Source organism: Protomyctophum bolini (genome assembly GCF_963924005.1).
Source record: "Protomyctophum bolini genome assembly, chromosome: 3".
NCBI lineage: Eukaryota > Metazoa > Chordata > Actinopteri > Myctophiformes > Myctophidae > Protomyctophum > Protomyctophum bolini.
This window is the reverse complement of record NC_137864.1, coordinates 18,909,547-18,922,949: the sequence shown is the minus strand read 5'-3', so window position 1 is coordinate 18,922,949 and position 13,403 is coordinate 18,909,547. Positions and strand designations below refer to the sequence as shown.

At 41.8% G+C, this 13,403-nt stretch overlaps 1 protein-coding gene across 10 annotated transcripts in view; it reads left to right on the top strand.

Annotated features, from left to right (window-relative positions):
- LOC308312953 (circadian locomoter output cycles protein kaput-like) overlaps positions 1–12,916 on the top strand; it is a 34,327-nt gene extending 21,411 nt beyond the window's left edge. For all 10 annotated transcript variants that reach the window (XM_080759770.1, XM_080759772.1, XM_080759771.1 and 7 more), the window contains 4 exons: positions 167–339; positions 1,610–1,739; positions 3,030–3,155; positions 6,295–12,916. In XM_080759770.1, the coding sequence (XP_080615896.1) occupies positions 167–339; positions 1,610–1,739; positions 3,030–3,155; positions 6,295–6,555 (690 nt within the window). In that variant the 3' untranslated portion in view covers positions 6,556–12,916. The remainder of the gene's footprint in view (positions 1–166; positions 340–1,609; positions 1,740–3,029; positions 3,156–6,294) is intronic.
- The last annotated feature ends 487 nt before the right edge of the window (positions 12,917–13,403 follow it).

Genomic DNA, 13,403 nt, shown 5'->3' with positions numbered 1-13,403 from the left:
AAAATGAAAACAAATAATATAAAATGGAAAATGAAATGAAATGGAAAAAGAAAAATACGGCTCCCTCACGCAACGGCATCCCCTATGAGTTGAGTTGAAGTATAGTTCATCCTATACTGTGTGTGTGTGTGTTTCTGCCTCCTACCATACCATCTGACCACTGCAGGCTCAGCGGCAGCAGCAGCAGCCCCAGGCTCAGAACACGGTTCCTGCACCCCTCTACAACACCATGATGATCTCCCAGCCTGGACAGCCCAACCTGCTCCAGATCAGCAGCAGCCTCCCACAGACGCAGCAAGGCACCGCCGTGGCTACCTTCACACAGGACCGACAGATACGGTACAGACAGACATTCCAATGTTTTCATTTGCAGCGGTGGAAGCTAGTTAATGTGAATGTTTTATTTCCGTGTCCGGACAATTTCTTGACCCCATCCCACAAGGGATTATCAGTTAACACAAACACAGAACATAAACATTCAGGTGTGTAGCCAGCCAGCCAGCAACTCAACCAGATTTCAAACAGTACAGTAGAAGTATATAACCAATCTATAATAGAGTTCATAAGGTTCATCTATAATACAATTTAGTTAAACGTCACCCTTCACCTGCTCTCACATGCCCTATGAAGATACTCTGAAAAGGCGAAAACATGGTGTAAAATAAACTCACACCACTCTCACACTACACCAGGTTCAGATCAGGGGTGTGGACTTTTTCAAACAATACTACTCTCAGATCATGATACAGAGGACAACATTAAATTAAATTAAGTGAAATTGTTAAGCCTGTCTGTGGGTCTAAGTAATAACTAGAGAATTCTTGCTATTTCCTGAAAAGTCACAATTTTCCATCCAACAGCGACAATATATTAAACAAGGCGCGGTCACAGTATACACATTATACAGGCCTTCTAACTCCTTCGCAATGGCAGTCAAGGGCTCTATGCATTATATTGTATGCTGTTTAAAAGTGCTTCATACTTGACTTGAACATGGATAAGAGATTTGTAAATGGTGGGAGCATTGTATCCAGTAAGAATACAGTGCATTAGGTCTCCAAATATAAACACTATCAGTTTACAGTTATACCCAAGCTGTAAAATTGCATCTTTGAGCGATGTGTACTTCCAACCCATGGTGACCCTATGGGGAAATGTAGATTTCAAACATCTACATGTGAGAAGCATTTCTTATTTTCTTTATACAGTACATTTTTTCCTCTTTTAAAAAAAAAATCTTAGCAGCCCAATGAGGAACACAGCTGTTTTGACAAATGCTGTGTGTATTGCTGTTGGCCATTATGACATCACAGATATGAACCTTGCCATCTGCTGAACAGGTCATGGACATCTATAGTGTTTGTAAATGGTAAAATGGAAATTCGAACAAGGCACTCTTTTGTCACATAATTATGATCTATTTGAATCCACTTTCCCAGACCTTTAAACATTTCTCCCCGAGTTGTAGGCTTTCTTCACGTCCTTATTGAAAAGAGAACAAAATGTTGTTCTCATCGCGCCTAGTGCTCAAGTACTGTTCTTTTGTTCTTCCTTTTTTCTTTTGTTCTTTTGTTGTGTTACCCTCTCCATTCTCTGTGCGTTCTGCTAGGTTCCCAGCAGGACAGCAGCTGGTGACCAAGCTGGTAACCACTCCAATGGCCTGTGGTACAGTCATGGTGCCCACGTCCATGTTCATGGGACAGGTGGTCACTGCATACAACCCGTTTGGAAGCCAGCAGGTAAGAAGACACACCTGACTCACAAAGGGTGCTTAGGAAGCTGCATTGGGCTAGGGGTGCAATCTAACTATAAATGCACCGTGTGTGTGTGTGTGTGTGTGTGTGTGTGTGTGTGTGTGTGTGTGTGTGTGTGTGTGTGTGTGTGTGTGTGTGTGTGTGTGTGTGTGTGTGTGTGTGTGTGTGTGTGTGTGTGTGTGTGTGTGTGTGTGTGTGTGTGTGTGTGTGTGTGTGTGTGTGTGTGTGTGTGTGTGTGTGTGTGTGTGTGTGTGTGTGTGTGCATCTGTACGTCTCGAGAACCGTTCGCCCCACCAACTTCAAATTCGACACACGTGTTCCACCCCACGGACCCCTCAGACCCACGGTTGTTCAGAACCGCCCCAAAAAGGCTTTGTCAAATGTGACTTCATTGGGTGTGTAATTGATAGAAAATAAGTAATTTTTTGGGTGAACTACTCCTTTAATAGGTTAATCAGACTAAATTGATTTACTTACTTACTTACGCCTATTACCCCTTCTGGGGTTTAGGCCGTCGACAAGAGTTCTCCAAGCATCTCGATCCTCAGCCAACACTTCCAGCTGTCCCCAAGTGTGGCCCGTAGTTTTTGCATCTGCCTCCAATCTCTGCGCCAGGTGTTCCGTGGCCGACCTCTCTTTCTTTTCCCTTGGGGGTTCCACTTGAGGGACTGCCTTGAGGTGTTTGAGGCTGGTTTTCGGAGAGTATGGCCTATCCATCTCCAACGCCTTAGTTTTGAGGATCTCTTCCTCTGCAGGCATTTGGTTGGTGCGTTGCCACAGCTCTTTGTTGCTGATGGTGTTTGGCCAGCGGATCTGGAGGATTCGTCGCAGACAGGTGTTGATGAATGTTTGGATTTTGTTTGTGGTGTTCACTGTTGTCCTCCATGTCTCTGCACCGTAGAGTAGGACTGATTTTACGTTGCTGTTAAAGATCCTGATTTTTGTTGTGATGGCCAGGTATTTTGCACTCCAGATGTTTTTTAAAGGGAGGTAAGCTACCCTGGCCTTGCCAATCCTGCCTTTCACATCGGCATCTGTTCCTCCCTCCCTGTTCCTCATGCTGGAAGGCGAAGCACTGGAGGAGGTTGACGAGTTCACCTACCTTGGCAGTATTGTAAAATTTATTTAGTCAATTATAAAACAAAGAAAAACAATACAAAATCAAAAGGAATCAGTTGTGGCGGATGATGATGCATGCACGCACACCGCTCTGCGCAGTGGCTGCTGTGTTGAGTCGAATTGTTTTGAGTGTCTTTCTGTCTGTTCCTTGTGCAGGCGGGGCAGACGCAGACGCTGACCCTGCAGCCCACGCAGGCTCCCCAAGGCCAGGGGGACGTGCAGGGCCAGACGACTGTAGTGACACAGGGTTGCCAGCAGGGGCAACAGCAGCAGTTCCTACAGGTAACCATGGATCATTACATCAGTGGTTTTCAACCCTTTTTAATGTCAAGGCCCATTATCGGTGGCGGAAAAAGTACTCCAATGTTTTACTTAAGAAAAAGTATAAATACTGCAATATAAAACTACTACGTAAAAGTATAAAAGCATTGGAATCTAAATGTACTAAAAGTACCAAAAGTACAGAATGTCCCATTTCAAATTTTCAAATGTACACAAATCTTTTGATAATAGCAGATTTACAAGATCACAATGTGTCCCATCACGATGCATTGAGCTTGTAGATCAGCTATTTTCAAATTGCCTACAAAGTGACTAGTAACTAATGTCTTGAAGTTAAAGTATTGGAAATTGGAAATACTCAAGTAAAGTACAAATACCTTAAAATTGTACTTAAGTACAGTACTTAAGTAAATGTACTTAGTTACTTTCCACCACTGCACATTATGTATTCACCATTTGAGCCACGGACCATCATTTGATGAGATTTAGCCTCTCAGACCCAAGACTTTAGTCCACATTTCCATCCATGCCGTATTGTATTGATGTTGTTACCATAGGAGAGATAACAGGCAAACGTTGATAAAAATAACAATTCTTCTACAATTGTGTAGAGTTCTTGTAAATTAAGTAATGCAGATGTTTAACAGTAATTTAACTCTAAAATGAAATCAAAATGGACCCATTTGGTTTCAGTTAAAGTTCTAATAAGAGTCCATTTGGTTACCAACTCATCATTTAGCTGGGAACCACCTGGAACACCCTCAAGGACCACTTGAAAACCACATGATTAAATCAAACATGCTTAATTTAGGAAGATTTATAGAAGATCATTTTAGTGTCAGACTGTTCAAGAGATGTGTGGCTAAGAATGGGTCCAATATTGGGTCACACTACAATTTACAATTTAGGCATTTAGCAGACGCTCTTAATCCAGAGCGACTTACATTAAGCAAGAACAAAAGCATGGGAATACATCACATAAAAGCATTTATCATGAAACATGCGTAAGCTAAGAAAGTAACAGTGGAATATCTATATAATGAAACTATACATATAAACTATACATATATACTACTATGCGATACATATGTACTATGGCGTGCTATGACTATATACAATGCAATTCTAGTGCTGTCTACATACTGTAACATGCTATAAGTCTGTTTCAAATGCTATCTAATTCTACAGAAATGCTATCTAAGGGGGTAGGGTAAGTGCTATGGGCCATGATGGAGTCTGAAAAGGTGGGTTTTCAGACTACGGCGGAAGATTGGGAGTGATGCTGCAGTTCTGACTGCAATGGGAAGTGCATTCCACAGTTTTGGAGCCAGAAGGGAGAAGAGTTTGGGATGTGTGGAGCGTTGTCCCGGCGTTTTTAGTGAGGGTACTTCCAGCTTCCCTGCGTTGGCTGATCTGAGTGCGCGGGAGGGTTTGTAGGGTTCAATCATACTTGCAAGATATGGGGGAGCCATACCTTTGGTTGCTTTGAATGCCAGCATCAGAGTTTTGTATTCTGTGCGGGCAGCGACCGGGAGCCAGTGGAGGGAGTGGAGCAGGGGGGAGACTTTTGGCTGGTTGAAGACCAAGCGAGCTGCGGCATTTTGGATCAGCTGGAGAGGCTTAAGTGCACATGCTGGTAGGCCAGTAAGGAGGGAGTTACAATAGTCGAGTTTTGACAAGACTGTTGTCTGGATTAGGAGCTGGGCTGATTCCTGGGTGAGGAACGGTCTAATTCGTCGTATGTTATAGAGTGTGAACCAGAACCTACAGGATCGAGTGACAGCTGTGATGTGAGCTTTGAACGAGAGCTGACTGTCCAGGACAACACCAAGATTCCTGGCTGTTGGGACAGACGTTACCAGGGCGTTGTCTACGGAAATAGTTAACTCCCGCATAGGGCAGGACTTAGCTGGGACTAGCTACAGAATGTTCAGAAGCCTTTTCTATGACACCCTAATGGTCTCGGGTATTTCATCAAAGCAAAGGTTAAGCCTCAATATGCAATTTCTTCAACTGTTTGTCTCTATGTAGAACAAATACATAGGTTTAGAATGATTCTACATCATTTTGATAATAAGGACAGTGGTTCCCAAACCTTTCAGGTCGAGACCCAAAAGAGAGATTAAACATTTGCCCGGGACCCAAACTAGTGAAAATAGCAGATACAAGTGCACAGCACGTCGCTTCGCTCCGCGACCTTGTTACTTCTCAATTATATTTATAGAATTTATTATTTGTTTGTTTGTTTACATTAAAATGTATAAAAAAAAAGAAAATGTAGGTAAGAAAATTGAATTTTTAGGAGTCGTGATCCCCAAAAACTGGTCTGTGACCTACAAATGTGTCCTGACCCATTTGAAATTTGAATTTGAATTCACCTAGGAAATAATAGAGCGCTAGTGTGGGGGACTCCTTTCATGCTTGTTTCACAAGATTGGGAGTGGGACAGAAGGCCTAACAAAACGTTTCAGTCTAGTTTTTTGCTTGAATCCCATGAACACTAGAGGGCAGTATGTCTCATGGACTTAACATAAAACAATAAGATAGATGTGGAAGAACATTTTTGATCTGGATACAGTACTTTCAGGACAGGAACCCCTTTTGGTATTTTAAGGATTATGTTATACTTTTGATTATATATTCTTTCAGAGCGAACATTTTTAACTCAAATCTTTGCATCTGGGAGGTCCCTGATATTTTCAGATGGGGGTCCGAAATACAGATAATTCCGGGGGTCCTTGACATGGTTGAGCACCACTGACATAGAAACATAGGTTTTTCAGAAAACTTTTAGGATTCAGAAGAGATTTCTTAGAATCGGCCTCAGTCTTAAATGGGTTGTTTTTTGTGTCCATATCACTACGCCCCAAAAAATTGTTCCATGTGATAGAGGGGTCAAAGTTGAACGAAAGTTTTGTGAATTAATTTACTTTTACTGCGTGGCCCCTGTGCCCCCCACATAATGACCGGAAATACTTAATATTGACCAAAACCAGAGCAAAACTCCCACCACGGGACTCGGGCAATCAATTAATACAGTTGCAACGACTATATTAATGGAAAGTATTTCATACAGCTTAAGTTAAAAAAATCTGAACTATCCCTTTAACTTGGCTATCATGCTAATTCTATTCGTCAGGGTACCCGTCTCCTCCACGGTAACCAGTCCACACAGCTGATCTTGCAGGCAGCATTTCCACTCCAGCAGCAGGGCACGTTCACTGCGGCCGCTCACCAACAGCCGCCGCCGCAGCAGCAAGTGCAGCGGCAACAGCAGCAGCAACAAGCGTCACACCATCCGCGGCACCAGCAGCAGCTCAAACCCCAGCCCCAGAAAGCCCAGAAAGCCCCCTCCTCCTCCTCACACAGGACTGACAGTGTCAGCAGCCAGCCACAGTAAGGGCTTCCACTTCGGGGGGTGGGGGAAAGAAGTGTCACGTAAGAGCTTAATTTATACGCTCTCGCACGACTGTGTCGCGTGGCAAAAATAGCAGGCCTACCAGACCACAGCGCGGCGATGCCGCGTGACACCGCCATGCGACCTAAGGATGTATCAGGCTTGACAACTACATATTTTGAAGACCCTGCCCCAAAAAAGCACTTATTGTTTTTAATGGATTTGTTTTGTTTGCTGGCCGACGAAAGCTTCCTTCATCCTGAAATGGTGGTCCTTCCTTTCTTCCGTTTGAACTTTTAACGTACCGACACGTGACAAAAGAAAAGGAAAGGCTTTAAACCTTGGTGGGATCTCCTGTCACCATGGCGACAGGATGGATGGTTCCCTTAGGGACGGCGGAAGAGTACAGGTGCTCTGGATCGCTCTCTGTGGAATCCACACAGAACTCCCAGTGGACGCCCCCCCATTACCATGGTAACGAGAGACTATTTTGAAGGCGTCTCAGAGTGGACTTGGTTGTGTACAGATCAACTGTATTATAAGAACATGTAAATATACAATATAGCTTAACGGGGGAAACACAAATGTAGTATTTTATATGACTGCATGGAATTAATAACTGTAAGGATTTTTGTTAGTCGCTTTTGAGAAAAGAAAAAATACTTTTTACTCGTTCTTCTTGGTCAAAGACTCGCGCAGCTCCGTGCTAATGCATAGCGCCATGTTCCAATACCTCGTACATCCCCTTTTCTCTAAAAGTCTGGAAGACTTCATGGCCGATTTATACTTTGTGTCGTGCGCCAGTGTCGCAAACCAAAAATAGACGATTTTCGGTGCGCGACGATGCGATGCACAAGCGAGTGTAAATCAATCATTAGCATTATGTCCGTTTGTTTTGAAAAATGCTCGGGGGAGGGGGAGGGGGGGTGGATGGGGCGGCGGGGCGTTGTGGAAGTTGTGTTTTAAACACTGTGTCGCACATAGCCTACAAAACTGTCTCTTTATCTTTGTAACTCCATGATAAGTCCCAAATGATGTTTGAAAGGAATCGAGGACCTTTAAAGTAATGCTTCATAGGATATGGTCACTGTTCGTATTATAACGGGTTTGGTGATTCCAAGTGCCAATAATTACATTATAGTCTCTTTTTCGTGTTCGTTTTGTTTTTGTTATGAACTGACTATTGAAAGGCGTATATATTTTCCAACAAGATATTACCCCTAACAGAAATACATGTGTGTGTATATACAGTAGTAGGGATTATTTTTTAAAGTGAGAGAGCCCTATACGTAACAAACAGTATATCTTTAACCCCCCCCCCCCATGATATTTTAGCACTTAATGTGGTTGTGTACAGTAAATCACTATTCAGACCTAGTTATTTGTAATCTCTTTGTGTGGTTCGGCGCGATAGGGGTGTGCATTTGAGAATGCAATCTTTGTGTGGGCGCGTGTGTGTGTGGGTGTGGGGGTGTGTGTGTGTGTGTGTGTGTGTGTGTGTTGTTGCCCCTTGTGTCTTACAGTAATTGACTTAGTAAGGATTTGGAGTTTGCTGGATGGTACTTGTATTCTCAGGAATGTGGAACGATAGACTTGCTTCTGCCTCAGTCTGTAAGCAGACAGGGAAGGGTCAGACAATGATGCTGGAAAGAACTACTGTAATAGTCATAATATCAGTGGTGGAAAAAGTACAAGCATTTTTTTTTAACTTAAGTGAAAGTATAAAATACTGCAATGTAGAAAATAGAAGTAAAAGTTTGGAATTTAAAATGTACTTGAGTATAAGTACCAAAGTGTTCGTATTAAAATGTACCTTAAGTACCAAAAGTAATAGGTCTCATTGTGCAGAATGTCCCATTTCAAGTTTTAAAATGTATAAAAAGCTTTTGCAAATAGCCGATCTACAAGCTCACAATGCGTCGCATCGTGATGCATTGTGAGCTTGTAGATCAGCTATTTGCAAATGGACGAAATGTATATAGGGTGATTAATGTATGTTTTGTAATAATAATCAAAAACTAGTAACTAAAGTTGTCAAATAAATGTAGTCCAGTAAAAGTATACAATATTTGCCTCTGATATATATAGTGGAGTAGAAATACTGGGAATCAGAAATACTCAAGTAACGTACAAATACCTCAGAATTGTACTTAAGTAAATGTACTTAGTTACTTTACACCACTGCATAATATGCATGGGGTCTGAAATCTGAATAACAAAAATCCAATTCGATGTTCTAGCCTTTTTTTTACATCAGTCGTTTTATATCAACGTTTATTTTATCCCTTAAGCCACTTTTATACACAGTTGTATGATGCGCAACAATCTACAAACCTTTTTTGCTCTGCAAATAATTTTTTAATTTAGTTATTTCTTTATTTTTGTGGGTAATGACATGCCCAAAATGGAACACCAGCTTGCAAGTGGGCCCTTGAAATGAAGATTCCAGAAGTCCGGAATTACAATTTTACAATAGTACAAAAGTATCAAAAATGTACTTAAAGTACGAAAAGTAAAAGTTCTCATTATGCACAATGTCTCATTTCACAAGATTCAAATGTATACAAATATTTTGAAAATAGCAGATCTACAAGCTCTGATTGGCTATTTTCAAATGGACAAAATGGTTAATGTATGTATGTTTTGTAATAATAATCCAAATCTACAAAGTAACTAGTAATTAAAGTAAAAGTACAATATTTATCTTTGAGATGTACAGTAGTAGAGTAGAAGTAAAAATACTGAAAATTGGAAATAGCCCAGTAAAGTAAAAAAAAAAAGGAATAATAATACCTCAAAATTGTACTTAAAAGTACATTATTTACGTAAATGCACTTAGTTACTTAACACCACTGTTCGTTTATTGGAACACTAAGCCTCCATTTTGCCACCACCAGTGTCTCACCCTGCCCTGTGTTCTTCCAGGCCTCTCAATAGCCCTCATGCTCAGCTCTCACTCAGTTCTCAGTCAGCAGTAAAATAAACATTTGAACCAGGAACCAACCGGGCCGCGGTCCATTCTCACTTCAGCCTTTCTGTGGGTTAGATAATGGACCCGAAGCCCAACTCATGCACCACAGTCGTAAGCCATATCAAACAGAAAAGCCTTTGAATGGGAGTGGTTATGGTTAGAAAAAAGGAGTTTGTAGAATGTGTTGTACTGTCTCTGTGTGTGTGTGTGTGTGTGTGTGTGTGTGTGTGTGTGTGTGTGTTTGCACACGTGTGTGCGTGCACGTCTGCGTGTGTGTGCGTGTGTGTGCATGCTTGTTTCTATAGGTGCAACTTGAGTATATCTTTCTCAGTTTCACTTCTCGTATATCACTCGGGGGGTTCAGTATTGGTCTCCCCTGGCGATGGCCAATCAGTTCTTGCGTTGCAGTAGTAAAATATAGATATATATATATAACTGTTTGTGATATTCCAGAAACTTCCTCTCTCTGGTTGTGAATTCTGCCCAAGGTGTGGGACAGCTCAACTGGAATACAAAGTTTTGTGTGCTTGAGAATGTGTGTGTTACAAAAAAATAATCGATATAAACCCATTTTTATTTTCATACATGTGTGAGGATGTGCAGTGCGACTGAAGATGAATGGATTCGTAGTGCTGCTGATGAGCACTGGTCACCCATCAAGCTAAAGAAAGAAAGAAAGGATGGATGGAAAAAGACAAATGGACACTGTGTTGTTTACAAGAACATTATGTGACAGAATTGTTATTCTGATAAAAGGAATATAAAAACATCTACTACTCATGAGACCAGGCGCAAATAGTAGCTACTGGTATAGTCCTCAGCAATAGTGGTACATTTAGATTATATTAGATTATGTAGAATGACACCATGCAGGATGAAAAACAAGTTAATGAACTATATTCCTACAGAGTTTCTTATGAATTCACTTTCAAGTTTTAAAAGAAAAGGGGATAGCAGAGAGAAAATATGGTCCAGTTGCGGGAAACTACTATTTGATCCAGGTCTTCCAAACTGTCATTTTGAGAAAATTCAGACCCTTTCCTATAGTTTGTGTCTAATGCTTTATTTAGAGTCTGTCGTACGACGGTGTCTTGTGCCGAAAATAGCCGCTCTACAAGGCTGTTTTCGGCATGCACGCGAGTCACGACGAGGGCTTAAAGCTGCAATCCATGACATTGTCTTGGTGAATGAAACATTATTTTGACCAGTCTGTATGCTAGAGCAGTGGTTCCCACGCGCCACATTGTGACCTTGTAGATCGCCTATTTTTTACTACTTCTTAAACATTGGTTTTCAAATTTATGTAATTTATTATTATTATCTCATTATCTCCATGAAATTATTTTTTATGTTTTTGAAATAATAATAATAATAAAAAACAAAATGTAGGAAACGAAAATAAAATACGACCCACAAATGGGACCCAGTGTTTGGCAACCAGTGCTTTAAAAGTCAATTTACGGATTGCAGCTTTAAGGCATTGCCTTATTAAAGGACAATGCTTATGATGTGAATAGTTTGAGTGTTACTAATGATACCCAGCCCAAAGAATGTAAAGGTGTTTTAAAGAGACTAATGGATGTCGTGAACCAATAAGAGTACAAAGAACAGCTTTTGTGTTGAAGGAAAGGACTTTTTTTCCATTTGTTTTCTTTACAATGATCCATGTTATAGAGACTATAGATGGGGCTATGCGCATGACATCATCATATCCGGAAATTATGCGGGAATGCCTACTGAGTGGCAATAAACAACTTTCTGGCCTTGACAGCCCATTCATCCAAACCGAAAATCTGACTGTATTAAACAACGTTAAACTCACCAACATTGCAGCTGTACGTGAAGCTTGAATTATCCTCTTTCTGTCTGCAAAGTGTTTGTTTCATAAAATCACACCCGTGTGAAGTGAGTGGTGCAACTCCATGTGGGGGTCCCCGGGGGGGGGGGGCACCCAGGGTGCCGGCTCGATTCCCGTTTCAGACGCAACGCGTCTGAAACGGTTGAGAAATGACAGAGTTACCGTGTGGGGGTCCCTCTACTGTACTGTCACTGTACTGTACTGGCACACCCGAAATCACCATATATACAGTTAATATGTGCGTGTGTGTGTGTGTGTGTGTGTGTGTGTGTTAGGTTGCACCACTCAAAAATCCACCATAGACATGTTATGATCTACTTCCTGTCAAGAACTTCCGTGCAGGTGATTGTTAAGAGTTTGGAAGCGCTTGCTTTCAATAATGCCTCCTGCATCATGTGCAATTTAGAAACAGGTGCTACGCACGCAGGACCATTGAGTGATTCCGAACGAGCGCTTCCAACGCTCCATGCTGCTCAATGTTTTGCCACTCAGTCTAGATGTGGGGGGGCGTGTCCCGGTGGGAAAGTGATGCATGTGCATACTCTCTATACAGAAATCAATCTGATTTTATGACTTCACCTTTTTCTTTCATAAACAAACACCTCTGACAAACCTCTGAATGTGTTATCAATATTACAAACCCTGCTATAATGTTTTTCGTTTTGTGGAGTGTGTTGGAAAGATATAGCCTATATCTGGTTGGAGAAGCAGTTTTAAAGGGGGTAAATGTTCAGGTGAAAATGGTTGGTATAGGGTATTTGGAAAGGAATGCCATTGATGTGTTGAGGCCCAATTAATTTTTCCGTTGTACAATGCAGTTGTTGCTCACCGGACATGGCCTAATTCAGTGGTTCTCAAAGTGAGGTTCAGGGACCGGTAGCGTGGCGTTGGTCCGACCTCCCGTTAGTCTGACCATTACTAACTAACTATCCCAAACCCTGACCTCACAGGAAGACACGAGTGAGTTGTACCCCGCAGCACGGGTGATTTGTAACCCGCACACGTCGGACTAAGGGGAGGTCTGACTTAAGGGCAGTCCCCCATGTGGTGGACTGGGTCGGGTTTCCTTGAATGTGTGAATGGTCCCTTACGTAACGCTGAGAGTTATGGGGGTCTTTGAAATAAAAAAAACTTTGAGAACCACAGGCCTAATTGATTTTAAAGTGTTTTGTTTTTTTTCGTCCGGCGAGCATCACCGTCGTTCAACACAGTGTAAATTAGGTGTAATGCTCCCCCCCCATACACACACACTCACATACACCTACAGTTTCTACTACACATCTAGACTCTTAGCAACATAGCTCTCATATATAATACTGTACACACAGGGCTAAGAAACACCAATATCCAGTGTGACATGGTGCTATGCTTACCCGTATGTCTGTCTGTATATCCCTTCTGCTCATGAACTGTGCTCCTCTATTTACCCAAAAGTCAAATGTAATGATGAATATTTTGAAGCAAATGTTTGCTATTATTATATAACCCCCCTCCCCCCCCCCTCTCCCTTCTTGGACAATTTGAAAATAAAACAAATTGCAAATATTATTCACGATGCACATTTTCTGTATTTGTGTGTTATTTTGTTTTTGGCCCCTCTGTTACACAGGAAGAAAATATAGCGTACAGAGAGTGGTGTAAATTAAGTAGCTGAGTTCGCTGCTGTCCCTCCATGTCCCTGTTCAGGTGCCAAATGTGACCTACTACTACTAGTCACCACCCAGGGCAAGGAAGAACACGACACAGGGCAGCTTTTCTTAAAGAAAGTGACTGATTGAGTGACTGGAAGATGCTCCAGTCACTCAATGTTAATATTATTTGTAGTAGGTAACAGTAGCACAATTTTTTATTTGCACTCTATTGCAGGAAAAATAATGTAGTCTATGTGTTTGACCAGGATTTGACTGGATTGTTGGATTACTACAATGACCATAATGCTTTGGTGCACTCACCCCACGTTGTGGAGAGAGGGAGGGCTGTCTCACCCCCTTTCTGAAACCAGCTCCTCGCCACTCGCCCTAC